The sequence below is a fragment of the Schistocerca piceifrons genome, chromosome X, assembly GCF_021461385.2.
Source record: "Schistocerca piceifrons isolate TAMUIC-IGC-003096 chromosome X, iqSchPice1.1, whole genome shotgun sequence".
Lineage (NCBI taxonomy): Eukaryota > Metazoa > Arthropoda > Insecta > Orthoptera > Acrididae > Schistocerca > Schistocerca piceifrons.
This window is the reverse complement of record NC_060149.1, coordinates 850,833,895-850,857,353: the sequence shown is the minus strand read 5'-3', so window position 1 is coordinate 850,857,353 and position 23,459 is coordinate 850,833,895. Positions and strand designations below refer to the sequence as shown.

General features: G+C 38.8%; 1 protein-coding gene across 2 annotated transcripts in view; it reads right to left on the bottom strand.

The window, feature by feature from the left end:
- The window catches only part of LOC124722935 (glutamate receptor-interacting protein 2), a 454,066-nt gene that overhangs the window by 29,534 nt on the left and 401,073 nt on the right, over positions 1-23,459 (bottom strand). For both annotated transcript variants that reach the window (XM_047248095.1, XM_047248096.1), the window contains 2 exons: positions 19,326-19,534; positions 1,880-2,029 (listed from right to left, as the gene is read on the bottom strand). In XM_047248095.1, coding sequence (XP_047104051.1) covers positions 1,880-2,029; positions 19,326-19,534 — 359 coding nt within the window. The remainder of the gene's footprint in view (positions 1-1,879; positions 2,030-19,325; positions 19,535-23,459) is intronic.

The following is a 23,459-nucleotide window of genomic DNA, read 5'->3' as shown; positions in this document are numbered from 1 at the left end:
ATTATGGTGGGAATAGCTGCTTGTCATCCCAGCTCATTTTCAACGAGCTATTCTGAAGTTTTACCATTACACACCAATGTCTAGTCACCTGGGATTCACGAAGACTCTAGACGAATCACAAACAAATATCACTGGCTAGGTCTCTACTGACCTGTTAGACACTATGTGAGCCACTATAAGTACTGCCAGTCATGGAAACATGTGCCACAATTACCTCTGGGGGCATCAGGCATCAATTCTGCCTGCAGCAGCACCATTCCACCAAACTGGAATCAGTCTCTTGGGGATGTTCCTGAAATTAACAAATGGGAATTGATGGATAATAGTCTGCACTTACTACCACACTCACTATGCTGTTGCCAAAGCTGTGCTGGCTACCAAAGCTCTGGAAGCTGCAAGGTTACTTGTACCATATGTCATTCTGAAGCATGGACTGCACTGTATGATGATCTCTGATTGTGGAAAAGTTTTCCAGTTGATACTACTATCACAGGTAATTTCACTATGTGACATCACATGAAGGATTACAACTGCTTACTATCCACAGATGAATGGCCTCGCAGAACCCCTTAATAAGATGTTGGCATATATGCTTTCATTGTACCTTGAATTAGAACACTGAAACTGCAATACATCACTGCTTGTCATGAGATTCACATGTAACACAGTGAAGCAAAACACTACAGGCTTCACACTATTCTTTTGGCTCCACAATTGTGATGCCAAAATGACAAATGGTATACTGTTCCCATTGCAACTGGATGATACTCAAGATGACTATGTGAAACACCTCATTACCAGGATTAAAGAAGGAAGACAGCTGGCTTGCATACAGATGTTGGATGACTAGGAGAAGGACAGAGAGTGCTATAATGCAAAGCATCAGCCAGTGAGATACAAATTGGGAGACTTGGTATGCACTGGTGAGATCTAGGTGTAGGATGCTGTAGTCAGCTCCAACCAGTCCATCTAAAACAGTGCATCATTGTTTCTCCAAGAGAGTGAGCTATGTCATAAGGAGTACTGCATGCAGGAGTTCCCATGACTGGCTGGCAGGCCATGGGTTGCTATTTCAGACCTGATCACCGGCAATTATTTGTTATTTAGTATTTACCATTTCTAGAATATTTGATGTTTGTATAAACAACAGCACTCTATACCCAGGTGTTCAGTTCTAATCTGTCTCTATGCTGATGTATGTAATAAATGTGCTTTGCGTGCTAAATGTTGTACTTTGCTGATGACATTATTTTCATACTGGAAGTTTATTGTAGCTATGATGTCACAATATAACTTACATGAGGCTATACACTGGCTGTGTGTGGTAACCAAATGAACACAGTTGTGTTTTTATGGTGTGAACCATGTTTACCTGCCAAGAATCAGTAACTTAGTGCCCATGTATATACAGAGGAACACAAATCTAGTTTTGCTGTAGATCCAACCAGATGGCACTTCCTTCAGTGAAAAGAGTCATTTTTAAAAATGCAATACACCTAACCAACATGTGTCATATGCACAAAAATTTCAGTATGAAGCTGTGTCTTACTTAGTGATTCCACAATTTATTACATGTCAATCCTGTTGAAAAATTGTGGCACATGTGGCTAAGACATAAACAGTCACTAAAATATCACTCAGCTCCACATTGACAATAAGGACCCCCTACGATTTGTGGTTGATCATACAACAAAACCATAAATGACATTTCATAAAACACTAACATGTTGTGTGATTCCTATATGGAAGGTAAAAGGAGGACTACATAGTATTACTGATCATAATTACTCATATTTGTTTCTTATGTCAGCAGCTGGTATCACTTATATTAGTAACACAAACATTTTTATTGATCTAATATCATTCAGCAACATTGTACCTGAAGTATCCTATCATATGGTTTCAAAACACCACACAAATCTGCTGGGCCTCTCTTTCTCATTCTGTTGATATAAACACCACGCTCATATAATCCGTCTGACACACTGAAGCCGAAATCCTCATATACAGGGTCCTTTATCAGTGTGACCTGAAACAAGTCATTTAGCTTCCATTTAAGAATATTAAGACAGTTAATATATTATATTACATGATAGTCTCATCTTTGGTGCACTGTGTTAGTGATATGTTCACACACAATGAAAACGTAAAAACGTTTAGACAAATTTTAAAAAAGGTATATTTCCAAAAAATATCTCTGTCCTTGCATTTTGTGTTCTTCATAGGCAACAGTAGATGGCAGAACTATGGAAGGTTTCATGACTTTTTATTTCATACACACTCAGTGATGGTAGGTCAGGAAGTAAGTTTGAGAGTTTCAGTGTGAACACTGCACTGAACAATGCAGCAGGTACACTCAGCACGCAATTACCGCTCAACTAGAGACAAGCAGAACAAATTTAAATTCTATCAGACAGTTTGGTTACAACAGACAATGTTGCAATGAATATTTCATAGTGGAATATACCAGATTTACAGAACAGAAAAGAAATTTTTTTTGAGACCTCAAATAACTAGTTTAAGTTATAAGTAGTTTGGTTATATTTTGTGTCTTAGTAGTGCAGAATGCTTTTATTTAACTTGATTGTTTTTTGCAAACAACATTTCAGATAAAAATATGCCATTGGAATTGTGTTCCTTGATGGTATCCTTTATTTAAGGGAAATATGGTATCCAAAAAACCAAATATTTCTGGGATATTACTGGTAACAGGCAATAGCAAAATAAAATAATTATTATTGAAGCATAAGTATAATACAAAAGGTCATCTTATGTTCCATATGAATATTACACTAAATAACACTGAGTTTTATGCCCATCAGTCATTCTATATTGCTACATGTATTGTAAGTCAGATTGCATATAATTTATTTCTGAAATCCCTGAACAACATAAAATGTCTTAATTTTTATTTGTTTATTGGATGTAGATTTGAATTTATTAACTGGTATTTTCTTAAGTTGCTTAAAGTTATTTAAGAAAGCAGATGAAGTCCAAGTATTTGAGAATACTGCAAGATAATGCTTGTCTGGATTGGAGGCTGTAGACTGGATGTCAAGCCTACCATTTAAGGCAGGTTCTGATTTAATAAATAATAACTATCATATTATAACGTTACTGGTTGTAGTTCTTAATGTTTCTAGTGCATATAGTTCAATATTACTTTTGGGTGCCTTTCCTTGTAAGTTGAATACAGGTTGCTAATAACGGAAACAAGCCAAGAGAAGAAGTTCATGAGTTATATAGGGATAAAAAAGAGAATTTCAGTAATATAGAAGCCAGAAACAGCAAGAGAGTTAAGTTAGGGAATTATGCTATTACAAAGCACCATATAAAAATCTGCTGGGAATAGGGCCTATGGGTGGATGAAAACTTGAGGCGTGAATATGGGGTGTTTCCACTGTTGGCTTTGCCCTCCAGCTCGAAATAGTGGCACCATGTAAGGACATGATGACCTTGCTTGGATGCCATTTTTGGAATCATTTGTGTACTGAATAATGGAATTACTACCCAAATACAAAAATAAAGAGTTGTGAAACAAACCAATGAAGGATTTTGTTTAGTTTATAGTATTTATTTATAATATTTTCAGAACTTAATGCTCTGCTGTCACCATAATATTTAGAGATTAAACACTCCCTCAATGTTTGACAGGAATTTCTAAGGTGTCATCTACATGTTTCTTGAACAAACTATCACATAGCATGTAATTATCTGCCCATTGTGCTGCTACCTTTCTGTGGTGCTCTGATTAGTAAAATAGTAAGGTCCAGAGCAGATTTACTGTATTTTCCATCCACCCAAGATGACTGAAAAGATTCTGTCCCGTTAAGGACATAAGGCACAGTCAAATGAAAACCAAGCACCCACCCACCCACCACAGCAGGACCACAGTATGGTTCCATTCAAAAGTAATCACCACATGCATAAGACATTTATCCCACTGGCAGATGAGATGATCAATTCCTGTTTTGCAGAATGCAGTCAGCCACTTATGGAATTCAAACACTGTTCATCTCCCCCAGTCAACCTGGGAGAGGCCTGCCTTCTCAGAGGACAAAATTCATAATTATTACAAGACAGGCATTCTATTCACGATCAACAAAACTCCAATACACATCAGATGAAAGCAAAATTACAAACTGGTACCTTTAGCCATGGTTTGCTGCAGAATTTATGAGCATATTCTAAGTTCAACTATAATAAATTTCCTTGGTACACAAAAACTTCTGTCTACAAATCAGCACAGATTTATAAAGCTTCACTCATGTGAAACTCAGCTTGCCTGTTTCTCACACAATATCTTGCAAACCATAGATGAAGGACAATAGGCAGATTCTGTATTCCTAGATTTCTGGAAAGCATTTGACACAGTGGCCCACTGCACAATGTTAATGAAGGTCTGAGGAAAAGGAATGGGTTCTCAGACATGAGAGTGGCTCAAACATATTTAAAGTAATAGAACTCAGTACATTGTCCTGGACAGCAAGTATTCATTAGAGACTAAGGTATCATCAAGAGTGCCACATGGAAGTGTGATAGGACTGCCTGTGTTCTCTATATACATCAGTGATCTGATGGATAGAGTGAGCAGCAATCTGCACTGTTCACATGATGCTACAGTGTATGGAAAAGTGTAGTGTATGTGTAACAGTAGAAGGATACAGAATGACACAGACAGAATTTCTGTTCAGTGGGATAAATGACAGCTTGCTATAAGTTTAGAAAAATGTAAGTTAATGCAAATGAGTATCGAAAATAATGCTGTACTTTTTGAATACAGAATTAGTGGTGTGCTGCTTGACACAATTACATTGATTAAACATCTAGGGATAATGTGCCAACGTGATAAGAAATGGAACAAGCACATAAGGATGGCAGTAGGGAAGGCAAATGGTCGAACTTTTCAGTTTATTGGGAGAATTAGGAAAGTGCACCTACCTGTAAATGAGACCACATATAGAATAACAGTGCAATTCAATCTTGAGTACTGCTCAGTTGTTTCGGACCCCAACCAATAGTTGATAATGACAGAGGGAAAGCAGTGTGTAAAGCTCTGTGCTTGCACATAGCCTAGTCCTCTTGAATACCACCAAAGGGGGAGCCCACTGATCTTAATAGTCTCATGTGATGGTGGATAACAGTCAAAAGTATTGCATGCCCTTGACCCATCACCTACTGTGGAAATGTTTAAGGACTAGCACTGGGCATTTAATACATTATGGTGATCAGTAACTTCCCAGCACCACATTTCCTACCAATGACAATTAACACATCAATGACAAAACTGTCAGGATACAAACAGTTTATCTTCAGGATTGCAGCACTGTAATGATAGTGCTAGCAACCACAGCTACATTGTTGTTGTTAGTGTTGAATTCTGGTGATAACTTGCAAGTGATGTATGACATAAGATGGAAATTTGGACTCAGTTTATCATAAGGCTCTCACCTTTCCAATTTCAGTAGCTGTTTTGCTCCTAAATTTACATTGCTTCTCTGAATAGACATGAATAGTAATTCTTCACCATAGTTAGAATTTGTGTTTCATTACACAGTACTATCTAATATTGCATTAATAAACAACAAGGAAAGGATCTCTGTCAAAGTCTGGGCCATTATATAATTTCCTGACAGTATAGCCCTTATTACCTCTGACAACAGAAATGGAAGGGTTACTAATCATGACAAAATGTTAGAAATTATTTTTCAATCATTAGCTGAAGAACAAAAAACAAATTAATGGGAATAATATATATTATTAACAGTTCAGCTCTTTTAATGAAAATAAGCAGCAATATTTTGATAGCTATATTTCTTTATTTCTTATATGACAAGTGCTTCATTGTTGTTGGAGTGGTCTTGTATTGTAAATTGATTTCTTCAGATACTGATGCATGCATGCATGTGTGTATGTGTCCCTGCAGGAAACTATCAATCTAGAATTATTGTAAACAATAGTACTTTGCCATTACTGATCTCAGGCAATGGTTTGCTTGCTGACTGATTTCAATAAACGGGTACTGATGACATTAGAATTTCTTGTAACTGATAAATTATGCTGAAATTTTAAAAGTTAGTAGTGACTCAGCAGCAACTGCATCAGCTAACATAAGGAAAATGCTCTGGTCAGTGGCACTGCTGCTCCACAGGACTTTCTTGGAATCAGTTCACTCCAAGCCTTTGTAATACGCACATGCATTTTGTTGTTGTTGTTGTTGTTGTTGTTGTGGTCTTCAGTCCTGAGACTGGTTTGATGCAGCTCTCCATGCTACTCTATCCTGTGCAAGCTTCTTCATCTCCCAGTACTTACTGAAACCTACATCCTTCTGAATCTGCTTAGTGTATTCATCTCTTGGTCCCCTCTATGATTTTTACCCTCCATGCTGCCCTCCAATACTAAATTGGTGATCCCTTGATGCTTCAGAACATGTCCTACCAACCGATCCCTTCTTCTAGTCAAGTTGTGCCACAAACTCCTCTTCTCCCCAATTCTATTCAATACCTCCTCGTTAGTTATGTGATCTACCCATCTAACCTTCACCATTCTTCTGTAGCACCACATTTCAAAAGCTTCTATTCTCTTCTTGTCCAAACTATTTATCGTCCATGTTTCACTTCCATACATGGCTACACTCCATAGAAATACTTTCAGAAATGGCTTCCTGACACTTAAATCTATACTCAGTATTAACAAATTTCTCTTCTTCAGAAATGCTTTCCTTGCCATTGCCAGTCTACATTTTATATCCTCTCTACTTCAACCATCATCAGTTACTTTGCTCTCCAAATAGCAAAACTCCTTTACTACATCAAGTGTCTCATTTCCTAATCTAATTCCCTCAGTATCACCCAACTTAATTCAACTACATTCCATTATCCTTGTTTTGCTTTTGTTGATGTTCATCTTATATCCTCCTTTCAAGACACTGTCCATTCCGTTCAACTGCTCTTCCAAGTTCTTTGCTGTCTCTGACAGAATTGCAATGTCATCGGGAACCTCAATGTTTTCATTTCTTCTGCATGGATTTTAATACCTACTCCAAATTTTTCTTTTGTTTACTTTACTGCTTGCTCAATATACAGATTGAATAACATCGGGAGAGGCTACAACCCTGTCTCACTCCCTTCCTAACCACTGCTTCCCTTTCATGTCCCTTGACTCTTATAACTGCCATCTGGTTTCTGCACAAATTGTAAATAGCCTTTGCTCCCTGTATTTTACCCCTGCCACCTTCAGAATTTGAAAGAGAGTATTCCAGTCAACATTATCAGAAGCTTCCTATAAGCCTACAAATGCTAGAAATGTACGTTTGCCTATTCTTAATCTAGCTTCTAAGGTAAGTTGTAGGGTCAGTATTGCCTCACGTGTTCTAATATTTCTATGGAATCCAATCTGATCTTCCCTGAGGTCGGCTTCTACCAGTTTTTCTATTCATCTGTAAGAAATTTGTGTTAGTATTTTGCAGCCATGGCTTATTAAACTGACAGCTTGGTAATTTTCACATCTGTCAACACCTGCTTTCTTTGGGATTGGAATTATTATATTCTTCTTGAAGTCTGTGGGTATTTCACCTGTCTCATACATCTTGCTCACCAGATGGTAGAGTTTTGTCAGGACTGGTTCTCCCAAGGCTGTCAGTAGTTCTAATGGAATGTTGTCTACTCCCGGGGCCTTGTTTCGACTCAGGTCTTTCAGTGCTCTGTCAAACTCTTCACACAGTATCATATCTCCCATTTCATCTACATCTACATCCTCTTCCATTTCCATAATATTGTCCTCAAGTACATCGCCCATGTATAGGCCCTTTATATAATCCTTCCACCTTTCTGCTTTCCCTTCTTTGCTTAGAACTGGGTTTCCATCTGAGCTCTTGATATTCATACAAGTGGTTCTCTTTTCTCCAAAGGTCTCTTTAATTTTCCTGTTGGCAGTATCTATCTTACCCCTAGTGAGTTAAGCCTCTACATCCTTACATTTGTCCTCTAGCCATCCCTGCTTAGCCATTTTGCACTTCCTGTCGACCTCATTTTTGAAACATTTGTATTCCTTTTTGCCTGCTTCATTTATTGCATTTTTATATTTTTTCCTTTCATCAACTAAATTCAATATTTCTTCTGTTATCGAAGGATTTCTACTAGCCCTTGTCTTTTTACCTACATGATCCTCTGCTGCCTTCACTACTTCATCCCTCAAAGCTACCCATTCTTCTTCTACTGTATTTCTTTCTCTCATTCCTGTCAATTATTCCCTTATGCTCTCCCTGAAACTCTCTACAACCTCGGGTTTAGTCAGTATATCCCGGTCCCATCTCCTTAAATTCCCACCATTTCTGTATACTGCTGCAAACCAATAAAGTGCTCTATTATACACTTGCGATCTCAGTCATCTTACCTGCAGTATCCTCACCTTGATCCTCTCCACAGTTGGTGACCCTCACTATAAATATCAGTACCTACTATGGATTATTCTGCATTCTTTATCCCATCTGATATTGCAAAACAATTGAACTGTTTCACAGCTTTAGTGCTGGAAAAGTATTAACACATGACAGTGACTTATATAGTATTCTGTTTAGTGCTTTGCATCAACAGGAACAACTTTCACTCTTCACAAAACATAAAAATGATACTTTCTTGTCCAGTGCCAATGGTGTTGACTATGCCCCCCCCCCCCCCCCCCCATGTATCTGAACAATGTGCACTCACTACCAGTCTTTTGGCTGACTTTGGTAATGAATGTGATTAATATGCAGGCAAAGAAGATACTGTCACAGTCAAGTGCAGTGGAATTTTGCTCCAACCAAACCATTTTTACCAACATGTTGAGTCTATCCAGTCATGCCACAAAAAAAGCTTTTTCAGGATTTCCTTCTGTGTCATCACCATCTCTTGAGAGTTCATATGTCATTGTTCTCTGACCAACTGAGATACCACTCACTGAGTGCATCCTCTAAATTTGTGATGAAAGTTCCAAGTTTGTCATGTTACTGAGCCATCTGGACAAGAACACCAACATTATTAGTGACATTTTTTTGTCACACCGAGCTACCAGAAAGTACAGCAGAACAAAGACAGGATTGCTCAATTGCCATGGCAGAACACCAGATCAGCAGTAATGCATAGTTATTTATGATGAATGTTTAGGCACCAAAATGCCCTCTCAATTGTGGTGACACTTTTGAGCATTATCTGACATCACACACATTCCAGATCACAACTTGTGGATAGTGAAGTTACTCTCCCAGTTACAATTAGCAATGATATCACAGGAGCATCAGTAATTAAAATGGAAACTAATGTTAGCAGACAGACTTCTAGCTGCATTGCAACACCAAAAATGCATTAATTTAGCAGACAACAATGACTAGCTACATCTCAGTCAGAGATCATGCCCTGACATGTGACAGCATGCAGAAAAGTGGAATTGAGTATGCATGGATGCTGCTGAGGATTACATCACTTGTACTCTCATGAGCAGCGACCTCCAGCAGTCAAAACAAACAAGCAGCCAGCTCGCAACAGTACCCCACAAACCAACAAGAAGTCTCAGTTGTGCTTTTGTTGGTTTCATCAAGTTTTGGCGATAAAGCATGCAACTATACAGCACACTGGAATCATTCGAATGGGAGGAATGACCTGCAGGTGCTCCAGATCATTGAACTACTACAAGTCACTTACCAACACAACATGTGAGCTAGTCAAGTTATATGTTGTTTTCATGTGTATGGTTATGACGACAACCTCATGAATCCATGGACCCTGCATGTCAGCAAGGGACTGTTCAAGCTGGTGGAGGATGTGTAATGGTGTGGGGGGTGTGTAGTTGGAGTGATATGGGACCCCTGAAATGTCTAGATATGATTCTGACAGGTGACACATATGTAAGCATCCTGTCTGATCACCTGCATCCATTCATGTCCATTGTGCATTCTGACAGACTTGGGCAACTCCAGCAGGACAATGAGACACATCACATATCCAGAATTGCTACAGAGTGGCTTCAGGAACACTCTTCTGACTTTAAACACTTCTGCTGGACACCAATCTCCCCAAACATGAACATTATTGAGCATACCTGGGATGGCTTGCAATGTGTTGTTCAGAAGAGATCTCCACCCCCTCATACTCTTACGGATTTATCGATACCCTGCAGGATTCATGGTGTTAGTTCCCTCCAGCACTACTTCAGGCATTAGTTGAGTCCATTTCATGTCATATTGTGGCACTTCTGCATGCTCACTGTGCCCCTAAACAATATTATACAGGTGTACCAGTTTCTTTGGCTCTTCAGTGTTAGTCTTCTATACTTCTCAACACGATCACGATGAGCATCTCAAACTAGTTTGCAGTGTCTTGCATAAACTTGGCATCATAGTCCATGATGATAAATGTCAACTGTCACAGTCAGTAGTTACCTTTCTTGTTCATTCAGTCAGTTGAAGGCATACAACCTACAATCCAATGGACTGAGGTCATGCTGTTTTGGTGGCATGGTAAATTATTATTGCAAACATTCACCTCATGCAACCGCCATCCATGCACCATTGATGAACATGTTCACAGGCAATCAAATGATTAGATTAGATTAGATTCAGTTTTTGTTCCATAGACTCAAAAATGAGATGAAACTCATGGGTGTGGAAAATGTCAAAAAGTATAACATAAAAAACATAGAAAATTAGAATGTAGTACTCAATTCTCTGGTCATTTGTCAGGAGATTGTCAAGGTATGTGAATACATTAAAGGAAGCTGGAACTGTTAATATTTACAGAATTCATACTTTGTCAGAATGAAACATAGTTGTGTACTTTTAAAAATTTACCATACACAAAATACCTAATCTTGTTTGTTGTGACCAAGTGTTGTCAAAAGTGAAATATAATAGACATTTTTTTTTAAAGCAGTCCCTGTTAATAAACTGTGCATTATCTGAAACCAAGCTTTTAATGGTTGCTGAAAACTTATTGAAAATGTGTGTTCTTGAATATTGGAACCCTTTTTGGACCAAAGCCAGTGATTTTTGGTCTTTATGTAGATTGTTCTTATTCCTAGTATTGATACAATGTATTGATCTATTGGCTGGAAATAAAGAAGTATTATTTGCAACAAATTTCATTAAGGGATTAATATACCGAGAACCAGTGGTTAGAATACCCAGTTCCTTGAACAGGTTTCTACATGATGTTGTTGAATTTATGCCACAAACAATTCTCATTAGGTGCACTTGCACACTAACAGCTTTTGCTCGGTTTCATGAGTTACTCCAGAATGTGATCCCATATGACATAATAGAATGAAAGTAAGCTAAGTATGCAAGTTTTTTTATATTTTATCTCCTACGTCTGACATCATTCACACTGTAAATACAGACTTGTTTAAGTGCATCAGCAATTCTGTGGTATATCTTTCACAACTGAATTTATTATTGAGTTGTTCTCCTAGAAAATTAACAGTGTCAATGTCCACTGTCCACATATCTTCATGTGTTGTACACGTGCTGGAAGAAAATTTCTTACAGGTTCTGAGCTGCATACAGTGGATCTTTTCAAAGTTTAATGACAGTGAATTAGCTTTAAACCATTTATTAATGTCAGCCATTTCTAAATATGTATTTGACTTGCTATTTATTGCAATGTTTTTATCATCTGTAAACAAAGAAACTTAGCACCTGACAATGTAACAGACAATAGGTCATTAATGTACACAAGAAAAAGCAATGGACCCAAGATGGAGCTTCGAAGAACACCACATGTAATTAATTCCCAATCTGATAAAGACTGAGTACTTAGTACAGAGGTATTTTGCTATGCCACTCTGTTAGTTAGGTAATTCTTGAACCATTTTGCAGCATTGCTAATAACACCATAACATTCTTTTAATTTATTTATTTACATTTTATTTGTGTGGAGCCATCATAATGATGGCTTTTGCAATCGTCAGACTTAATAGTGTGGCTATATTTACACTTAGAAAATACACTATATTCTGTAGCTGTTGCTTCTTATGTTTATTTTTTACATTTATCACATTACAACTAATAAGCTTATGCCTCATGTTAAATCACTATCTTAAAATTCATTGACAGAATATAAACATTTTTCTATTAGAAAAGATTTTAACTTTCTTTTAAAAACATTTCCCGTGTACGTTCTTAGAGTGTTTGGTAGCTTGTTATAGCAAATCTAACCACTGATATATGATAATAAAGGTTTTTATAATAATAATAAAGATTTTATTGTCTTTAGGCCATTACAGCAACTGACAATGTCAAATGAAGTTACAATTTAAAATACAGTGTCATAAGGTATTGACTACTGAAATATTTTAGTTTATATTACAATAAATGTACAGTGGGTCATCTGTTGGATTATTGCATTTTACAGTTGAAGAACGCATTGATATCATAGAACAGGTGGGCAATAAGCCATTCATGTAGTCTTTCCTTGAATGTATGTTCAGGAAGATCCTGTATAGCATGTGGCACCTTATTAAATAGTTTGTGCTCTGTGACTTCATAGCTGTTTATTGATTTTGATCATCTGTGGTAAGGCGTGTATATGTGTTTGATGCTTCTTGTGTTGTAACAATGTACATTTTCTCTATGTTTCACATCTTGTAGGTTCTTCTTCATAAAGATTAAGACATTGTATATATAGAGATTTATTACTGTCATAATTTTTTGTTTAGTAAATAAGAGTTTGCAGTGAGCGTTATGTGAAGAATTTGTAATTATCCTAATGGTTTTCTTCTGTAATAATAGGATGTCATGTATATGACTACAGTTATCCCACAAGATAATGCCATAGGATATTATACTTTGGAAAAATGCAAAATAAGATGATCTGATGTATGTTTCAGGCACAAAATTTCTGAGTTGTCTTAATAATACACTCCTGGAAATGGAAAAAAGAACACATTGACACCGGTGTGTCAGACCCACCATACTTGCTCTGGACACTGCGAGAGGGCTGTACAAGAAATGATCACACGCATGGCACAGCGGACACACCAGGAACCGCGGTGTTGGCCGTCGAATGGCGCTAGCTGCGCAGCATTTGTGCACCGCCGCCGTCAGTGTCAGCCAGTTTGCCGTGGCATACGGAGCTCCATCGCAGTCTTTAATACTGGTAGCATGCCGCGACAGCGTGGACGTGAACCGTATGTGCAGTTGACGGACTTTGAGCGAGGGCGTATAGTGGGCATGCGGGAGGCCGGGTGGACGTACCGCCGAATTGCTCAACACATGGGGCATGAGGTCTCCACAGTACATCGAGGTTGTCGCCAGTGGTCGGCGGAAGGTGCACGTGCCCGTCGACCTGGGACCGGACCGCAGCGATGCACGGATGCACGCCAAGACCGTAGGATCCTACGCAGTGCCGTAGGGGACCGCACCGCCACTTCCCAGCAAATTAGGGACACTGTTGCTCCTGGGGTATCGGCGAGGACCATTCGCAACCGTCTCCATGAAGCTGGGCTACGGTCCCGCACACCGTTAGGCCGTCTTCCGCTCACGCCCCAACATCGTGCAGCCCGCCTCCAGTGGTGTCGCGACAGGCGTGAATGGAGGAACGAATGGAGACGTGTCGTCTTCAGCGATGAGAGTCGCTTCTGCCTTTGTGCCAATGATGGTCGTATGCGTGTTTGGCGCCGTGCAGGTGAGCGCCACAATCAGGACTGCATACGACCGAGGCACACAGGGCCAACACCCGGCATCATGGTGTGGGGAGCGACCTCCTACACTGGCCGTACACCACTGGTGATAGTCGAGGGGACACTGAATAGTGCACGGTACATCCAAACCGTCATTGAACCCATCGTTCTACCATTCCTAGACCGGCAAGGGAACTTGCTGTTCCAACAGGACAATGCACGTCCGCATGTATCCTGTGCCACCCAACGTGCTCTAGAAGGTGTAAGTCAACTACCCTGGCCAGCAAGATCTCCGGATCTGTCCCCCATTGAGCATGTTTGGGACTGGATGAAGCGTCGTCTCACGCGGTCTGTAGGTGTGGCAGCCTCTACTGTTCTTGCGCATGTCCTCTAAACTAGGCTGCTTCCTGCAGATCAGGCAAAGTTTGCCTGACTTTGGATGGTGTGCCTGTGGAGTTGGAGTGATGACCTACAAAGTGACGTATAATGAGTCACCCTCCCCTAACATTACCTATTTTTATATAGTGATAACTGGTACCATGTATACTACCAATTCTTGCATAGGTTAAAATTATCTCAGCTGTTTCACTAAAAGAATGGATATGATTTTGTACATGATGTATTATATTTCAGGCTAAAATGTATAAAAAAGAAATTAATGTGTTACAATTGATATGTACTAACAGTTAAAATTACTCTTCTGTTAAAAATAACTGAAATTACAAAATTTCTGGCATACTTAAAATTCATATTATTAATTGCACAATCTAATGCTAATTATTAAATTTGTTTCTGGATTTATTTATGAAGTAATCATATAATTTGGTAAAGATTCTTCTCCTGTCAAGAAAGTTTGTAAACTCTTTTGCTTTGTAAATTCTTTGGAAATTGTGAGTACCGCAGAATGTAAGTAGTGGTGGGCATGCCTCTGATGGAAGTAGACATTTTTCTAAACTAGTCAACAACAATGTAAGTTTTGGTGTGATAAAAGTGAAAATTGTAAAATTGTTGTGATTTAGAAGAATGGGATAAAAATAAAAGAAAATCATAGAAACAGGCAAATCTTTATCTGTTATTTCATCTGCAGGAACCCGATAAATCAAAATTTTCAGCAGCAAGAATGTATTCCTAGACAACAAGATTTTGAGACAGTAACAACAACAAAAAGATAGGCAAAAAAGTTCTTTTGTAATCTTACTCCTCTCAAAGTTTTCAAAATTTGTGCTAAGAATGAGAATTTTAATGGTGATGTGTGGGAGGGTAAGGTTACAGGTGCTACATTGCACGTTGGCTGCATTGCAGAAGACCCTGGAAACATGCCAAGGTTATCATCAGGAATGCCCCACTGAAGTGTGATATGACTTGCATCATTCTCTACATACATTAATGATTTGGCAGACAGGGTGGGCAGCAATCTGTGATTGTTTGGTGATGATGCTGTGGTGTACAGTAAGATGTCGAAGTTGTTGACTGTTGGAGGTACAAGATAACATAGACAAAATTTCTAGTTGGTGATATGGATGGCAGCTAGCTTTAAATGTAGAAAAATGTAAGTTAAAATGCATGAGTAGGAGAAACAAACCTGTAACATTCAGATACAGTGTTGGTAGTGTTTTGCTCAGTACAGTCACATCATTTAAATATGTGGTCGTAATGCTGCAAAGTGATATGAAATGGAAAGAGCATGTGAGGACTGTGATAGGAAAGATGAATGGTCAACTTTGGTTTATTGGTGGAATTCTGAGGAAGTACAGTTCATCCATAAAGGAGATCACATATAGATTGTGAGAGTGACCTATTCTTGAGTACTGCTCAAGTGTTTGGGATCCGTACCAGGTTGGGTTAAAGGAAGACATGCAAGCAGTTCAGAGGTGGGTTGCTAGGTTTGTTACAGGCAGGCATGAACAACGTGCAAGTGTTACAGAGATGCTTCAAGAACTCAAATGGGAATCCCTGGAGGGAAGGTGACATTCTTTTTGAGGAACACTACTGAGAAAACTTACAAAACCAGCATTTGGAGCTGACTGCAAAACGATTCTGCTGCCTCCAACATACATTGCACATAAGGACCATGAGAAATTAGGGCTCATATGGAGGCATACAGAGAGTTGTTTTTTCCATTGTTCTGTTTGTGAGGAGAACAGGAAAGAAGATGACTAGTAGTGATATGGGGTACACTCTGCCATGTGCCATACAGTGAATTCTGGAGTATTGAAGTAGGTTTAGATTCTATTTGCATTCCAGCAAAAACTTTTTGCCTATGGAGCTTTCACCATTTAAATTATATTGTGCAATTCACAACTTGTGCTCAACATCTTCATGGTGCTGACACTGCCATAGCAGATTATCTCTTTAGGACCAATGCACTCTCAGGAGATACTGATTATGACAAACTAATAGAAGAACAAGTACAGGGCATTCAATTTTGTGAATTCTTGCGTGACACCATAACCAGTTTGCACACGGAATGCCACACTGTTCCCATTCCCACGAAACAAGTACTGTGTGATGTTTCATAGGATCATCTTCAGCCACTAATACCTCTCAGCATGCAAAGACTCATCTTCAATAAACTACATAGGCCATCCTAACCAATAATAAAACTTGTAACACACTGCTTCATGTGGCCAAATGTCACAAAACATTGTAGAACTTGGATGCAGACATATGCTGCCTGCCAATGATCTAAAATAGGATGACATGTGCAACCACAATATGGTTATATACAGTTCCTAAGAGCAGTTGTCAGCATATCCACCTAGACCTTGTTGGGTCCCTCGCCCACCCAGATTGTATTCATTATATGCTTTAAGCAATTAACTTGGTAATCTGCTGGATTTCGGCCATATCAACATGTGATATCACAGCATAATGTATGGCAAAAGCATCTATCAATTTATGGGTTTGAACTTCTGGTTGTTCCTCCCCAGTTATGACCAATCAAGGCGAACAATCTGAATCAGCACTTTCACTGAACTCTACCACTTGTGTGGTGTTCAGTGCTTCCAAGTCACAGCTTACCACCCTCAAAGTAATGGAGCACTGGAGTTCTGTCATTGCACACTAAAAACAGCCCTCATGTGTCATGGAGGAAGTGGATGGAAGCCCTACCATGTGTGCTTTATTCATTTGTTTTGAGTATAAAAAAGACCGCCACGTGTCTATAGTGGAAATCCTTTACTGGCAGACTTCACAGAGTCATCCCTACTACCAACAGAGAAAGAACTATTTCTGCTCATCTCCCTCCCTATGCACATGGCTCACATCAAGCCCTAAAGGACTGCAACTACATAATGCCGAAAGATGATACTCTCCCCTAGCATTGCAACCAGAGTGATTAGATGGGACAGTAACATATTTGACATCAAACTGAAGGGGAAACTGATAACTGTTACCATCAATAGAATCAAGCCTGCATGGAACCTACAGGATACGTCTGAGGTGACAGTAAATAGCACCACCTCCAGGAATGACATTAGTCACACTGGTCATGATGGCAAGATAGTTATAGTACAAATAGACATCCAACAGTGTTAACCTGAGGAGAACTCTGGTTGACTCGCTAATGGCCTTCTTGTAGTGGAAGGACAGCACTGCAAACAGTAGAGCAATGAAGTGACACCTCTGGGAATATACCCTTGCCATTACAAACTTCCACAGGATGTTGACCCTGACACCATCTTTCCTCTGTTGTTAGTTAACAGAACACTCATGGTCACAGCAGCTAAGAAACAACCACAGCCTGATACCTTGCAAATCAAACAGGATACACCTGTAGCCACAATTTCCTCACCTCCACCAATCATGGCTGCCCCCCCCCCCCCCCCCACTCCATTATTGATCAGTAATCCTGCTACAGATGGCCACATCAACTTCCCCTTCACTTCATTCGCTCTACTGACCAGTAGCAATCACATCTAGCTTCATCCACTTGTCGTGCTAAAAAATGGTCCAGCTGTGCCTGACATAGGCAACCTGCCACAATACAGCTGGTCATGCATGCCTATAAAAAGAGGAGGTCAATGACAGTGTCACACACGCTCCAGTGCTCCACATAACCAGGGGTGGGGTCTCTCTAGTGATTCAGCAGCAACGGCATCAGCTAACATAGGGAAAACTCTCTGGTTAGTGGCACAGTGGTTCCATAGGACTACCTCTGGAGTCAGTTCATTTTGAACCTTGGTAATATGTGCACACATTTTGTGTACTGCTGTCAAACAACACGTGTGGTCTCAGGCATCTTACGTGGAGTACCCTCACCTGGGTCCTTTCCACAAGTATCAATGTAACTGAGTCATTTGATCACCGAGATAAAACACTTTTGTGATGTTGCATTGATGGGCCATAATTAAACAACTTTGATTTGTAGAGCACATGCCAAATAACTTGGTCCATGCACAGAAACACATTCTCATCCTGAGCACTGTGTGAGTATATCCTTTTGTGCTGAAGTAATTGATACCCTGGCTGCCTGACACTTGCTGTACTGTGTGCTTTGTCCATTAGTGGCTCTTGGCTCTGAGCACTATGAGACTTAACATCTATGGTCATCAGTCCCCTAGAACTTAGAACTACTTAAACCTTACTAACCTAAGGACATCACACAACACTCAGTCATCACGAGGCAGAGAAAATCCCTGACCCCGCAGGGAATCGAACCCGGGCGCGGGAAGTGAGAACGCTACCGCACGACCACGAGCTGCGGACTTGTCCATTAGTAGCAGCAACCTCAATTGTTTCTTATTTTTTCTGTTTCTTGGTGGTATAGATGCATACTACTGATTTTGAACATCTGTATTTCAATATTAAGAAAAGGACAGTGATCAGTCACAAAATCCATTGTTATTGAAGGAGATCTAGATTTTGGTTATTACATAGTCATCAACAGTGCAGTTACCAACAGGTGACATAGGTCCCAATGTGTCAGAGTATAAACTCTAATAAATGACAGGGGCATGCATGTCATTTATTAGTGTTTATATTCCAACATATTGGGGCCTATTTCACCTGTTGGCAACTGCACCAATGATGAATAAGAATAGTCAAAATCTAGATCTGCTTCAAGAAATGATAGATTTTGGCACTGATTGCTATGTTTTTCTTAATACTGAAATTCTAATGGCTGCTGCACAAAAATGGTTCTAATGGATTCCAGTTTTGTCAAACATCTGTATTTGTCAAATTAATAGTCACTTAGTTACACTGACATAACTTGTTCGTACAATCAGTTTCAGTCTTATTAGCTGTATCTTAGAAGTTGCGTGAGATCAGCATATGTTTCAGCAACCACACTGCACTTGCCCTACTGTGCAGTGGCCCCACCATTACAGCTGTTACCTCCCATGCCACACTGTTCATACATGTAGGGAGCAAGATTTTTTGTGCACACTCTAAAACAGTAACACTGGAAATTAAAATTTTATTTTTGATAAAATCATAATTATCTAGCTGAGGCAATGTGATAGACTGATGATAATGATGTGGTAGATTTGAGAAAAGAAAGTTGCTGCAAGAGTTGTGGGGACAATATTTGCCACCTATTAATAGCATTTATTTAAATTTTATATAGTATTTTACATGGTGGTGATCTGTGGTTAGCACACAAGTGTACTTATTTTATTTTTTTATAATTTTAAAATACATATATTAAGTACCATACATAGTCAACATACCTGATAGATTTCAACTAGTTGTGGAGAGTCATGCCAGAGAGAATCTGATAAACCACACTCATTTTTCAAGTTGCTGCTTTCAACAAGATTTTCATTACCACATAAATAATGTGGTAGGGGTAAAGGAGAATCCTGAGGTCTGTGTAAAGTTGTCCTCAGAGAGCTACCAACACAAGAGAAAACTGTCTCCCGTCCAGAAAGAGTAGGATCTGCGAACAAAAATTCTTGTGAGAATAAATCCAGAATCCAGACTCATTGGCTTCAGATAATCATGAGTATACATAAAGGTACATGATGAATTAATATATTGAAACCACAGTAATATAAACTAAACGTTTGCTAATGAAGTAATAAATGCTACCTTTTGGGTTTAATTCTCTTCAGCATACAGTTATGCAATCAGTTCATCACAGATTACGAGTTAGCTTCTCCTTGAGCTAAAAATTATTTTAATAATAATAATCATTAATTATGTGACATGCAGATAGCATTTTCTTATTTAACTTGTCAACTTCTGCATACCACTCACTGAGAAGCACAAAATGAGTCATGACCTCTTCAAAGTATGTGATGCTGTAACTTTCATAACACTGGTCAACAATTCGTTTAAGTAACTGGTTTAGGAAACAACTGATAGAAATTATTCCCTGAGTGTAAATGTTTATGATTTGTCTGAAATCACAGACAAGATAATCTGTCATAGGCACGGTGAAGCACACTAAATGAATAATAAGCTATCCCTCTCTACTAAGAGCAGTATTCTAGGAAATGTTCACATGACACTATGCCTTTAGGAAATTTAATATAATCCTTTTGAGTTATTTGATAGAGAAATGTAAGAACATCTGAATTTAAGGAAAAAGTGCTTGGCAGATTGCTCATGATTGTAAAAGTCAACTCTCAGTGGTAGGAAGTACTTTGGAGCCAAATCTAGAACATACAATCTCCATAAATATCTTCAGAAGTTTCAGGGACTAAGGTCAAATGAAATTTTAGCTTGTGTTCTATTTTTTCAGTAGGTTCTCCAAAGAAGGATCAGTAATCTTTCCTTTTTTAGTGATTACTCATGTTGGATCGGCACTTCAAGAACGCAGGTAGTTACAACTGGGTTAATCACAACCATCTTAAAGTATTTGTTACACTCCAGCTACAAATGTTTTTGTCAATCATCAGGGTTGGAAACATTGATTAAAACAGACTTGTAGCAGTCATTGTGACATCTCATTTCAATGGAGAATCTTACTTTGATATGCTTTTGATGTATTTACTTCATAATTTGTAGCTACTGACTATATGTTCTCCTTGTGCTGCTAGGAAACATATGGTATTAGGATAATGGAAATGTACTGCAGTTCAGCTTGATTTTGTGAGTATGTCTGAACAATGGTAAGTATTTGGTAGGCACAGCATTGTTTGTAGTATGATCAGTGTGATCACCTATTTCAATGCCTAAACGTTTCTGTTTGGTGGGATGGGAAAGAGGTGAGGTGCATCTTGTTTGCCAGCTGATGCACCAAGTATCAAATGAAATAGATATATTGTCAAACAACAATCATTTTGTGAGATTAATTATCTTCTGAGACTGTAGCAGAGGTTCTAATTTACTTCATTTGTAATTGCACAAAAAATGGTTCAAATGGCTCTGAGCACTATAGGACTTAACATCTGAGGTCATCAGTCCCCTAGAACTTAGAACTACTTAAACCAAACTAACCTAAGGACATCACACACATCCATGCCAAAGGCAGGATTCGAACCTGCGACCGTAGTGGTCGCGCGGTTCCAGACTGAAGCACCTAGAACCGCTCTGCCACACCGGCCGGCTGTAATTGCACAACTGATAGTGAAAGTATATCATGGAAAATGAAGCCTACAAAACACTCACACTTAAAGGACATCAAAAACACAGTCTTGTGTGAAAATGATTAGAAGTGCAGAAAGAGATCATTTGCATGGGCTGAAGAGTAACTTTGGAGCCACTGAGTTGTGTATTTATATCAAAGGGCTATAGAAGAGCAGTCTATCAACATTAAAGGGTACATGTAAGATTGTTTGGATTCTTTGACAGCAGACTTTAAAGCTGCAGAGTCTGAATAGGCTGAAGGGTCAGCCTTTATGAGTTTAGTTTGTTGTTTCATGAAACTATGGACCTGAGTTATAAAAGCACAGGATTAAGTGCTTTGATTTTAACAATAATTTTTATGATTAAAACATAATTTATTTTTGTGGGAAAGTCTACAAAAACATTGAAAAACAAAAGATGGCAATTCACTCCTTACCTCTCCATCAGTTTTCTTCTTTTTACATGCTTTCTAGTGACTTTCTTCCCACATTGAGAACACATTTTTCAGTAAGAAACTGCATTTATGTATTTTTCACAGGTATTATCTTCTTTAGAAAATGAAATGTAAATCCCCTTCCTTTTTCAAGCAATTTATTTCCCACTGTCATCATAAAGTCAAGTAGGCATACATTTTACCCTGTGTTTCCTTGATGTGAAATAAAGCTGTTTACACTGTGTATAATTAATAAATGGATCAAAGTTTCATTTACCACTTCAAAGTCCTTCAGACAAATGGCTAACAGCTGTAAATCTAATTTGCTTTGTCAATACCAGTGTCATAGATACTATAGTCAATAATCAAATCTAGTTTCACAATTTTTGTTATCCATCCTTTTGTCTTTATTGGAACTGAAATAGTCATTGCTTTTCTAGATTTATTTAGCAGTTATTGGTGAGATATCCCTATCTTCATCCTCAGGCTCTTAATCCACATTTGTATTATACTCATTCAGACTAATTAGTCTAAAAAATGTAGTGTCTACATATTGTGTGCTCATAGTGTTCAGGAGATTATGGCCACTCATATATTTTTTCTCATTTTTCTTAAGACCTTTATCCAGTTTAGTTCCCAATAACTTCTTATGTGCTATCTTTTTCTCTTCTTCTACATATTCTATGGTCTCATTCCACATCAGCTTTGTTTTCCTTAAAATTTAGGTAATATATTTTACCAAGCACATCAAAAATTACTCAGCTGATTTGTTTGTATTATTTGCATAGCCATCCTGACTTCTACTCAATAAAATTGTGACTGAACAGTTCATGAGTGCACTGCCAGTTCATAATGTGCAACAAGCTCAGTATTTTGGTGATCAGACATATTGCCATCTTCAGATGTGCTGACAAACTGAGCTCATGGGAGCACGTTGCTGATTTATATCCTGTTTCCCACCAGCCATTCTCTATGCAATCTGTGCCTGTGGGCAATGGTGTCAGTATCTGTGGTAGCATAGGTGTAGTTATTCTGTCAACCCTGGCCACTGGATCATTGTGTTTGCTGTGTCATCTTAATTAGACCCAGTGCTGGTTCCCAAGTCTTGCTGAGATTGTAGCAGCAGTCTTTGTTGATGAGATTGATGAGATGGTCCCTGGTGTGAATGTCAATGGCCTCTCAAATGATATGGTCCCAGTAGTTTGAAGGCTGTGCTACAATTCTGATACATTCATATTCCATTGTATGTTTTCAAGACAAACAGTGCTCTGTGACTATTGACTTGTTGGGCTGCAATAGTAGAGTGTACCACAGGTGTTCTCAGCATTGATCTTCAATAGATCACACTGTTTCTCCAATGTGTGTCTTGCTACATTGGCATGGAATCTGATTTACCCTGGTCTTCTATAAGCTGAGATCATCTTTCACACTCCTCAATAATGTCCGTGATTACTGAATGGGCAAAAGCCAGATTTTACTCAGTGCTTTTCAGTGTGTATCTGATTCTTCCAGACAGTGTATTGTATAAAGGCAGTGGCCACGTTTTCCTCTGTGAATTTTTCCATCTCCACAGATTGTACTGTAGTGGCAGGGCAGAGTAATCTGAGTAATTCTGAGTACTCATTTTTTTAAACACAGTTTTCAGGTGGTCTAGTTCTTAGGGTGCACTCTCTATATCTGAGATGGTTTGTGCCCTGTGCACATGTTTTTAATAGCCCATTCCTGTGTGCAGGATAGCAGTGGCTGTATGCGTGCAAATACAGGTCAGTGTGGGTTTTCTTCCAATATGCACAGTGCCCAAGGGTACCACTAGCTCTTCTCTTGAACATGGCATCCAGGAACGGTTGTCTTCCTTCTG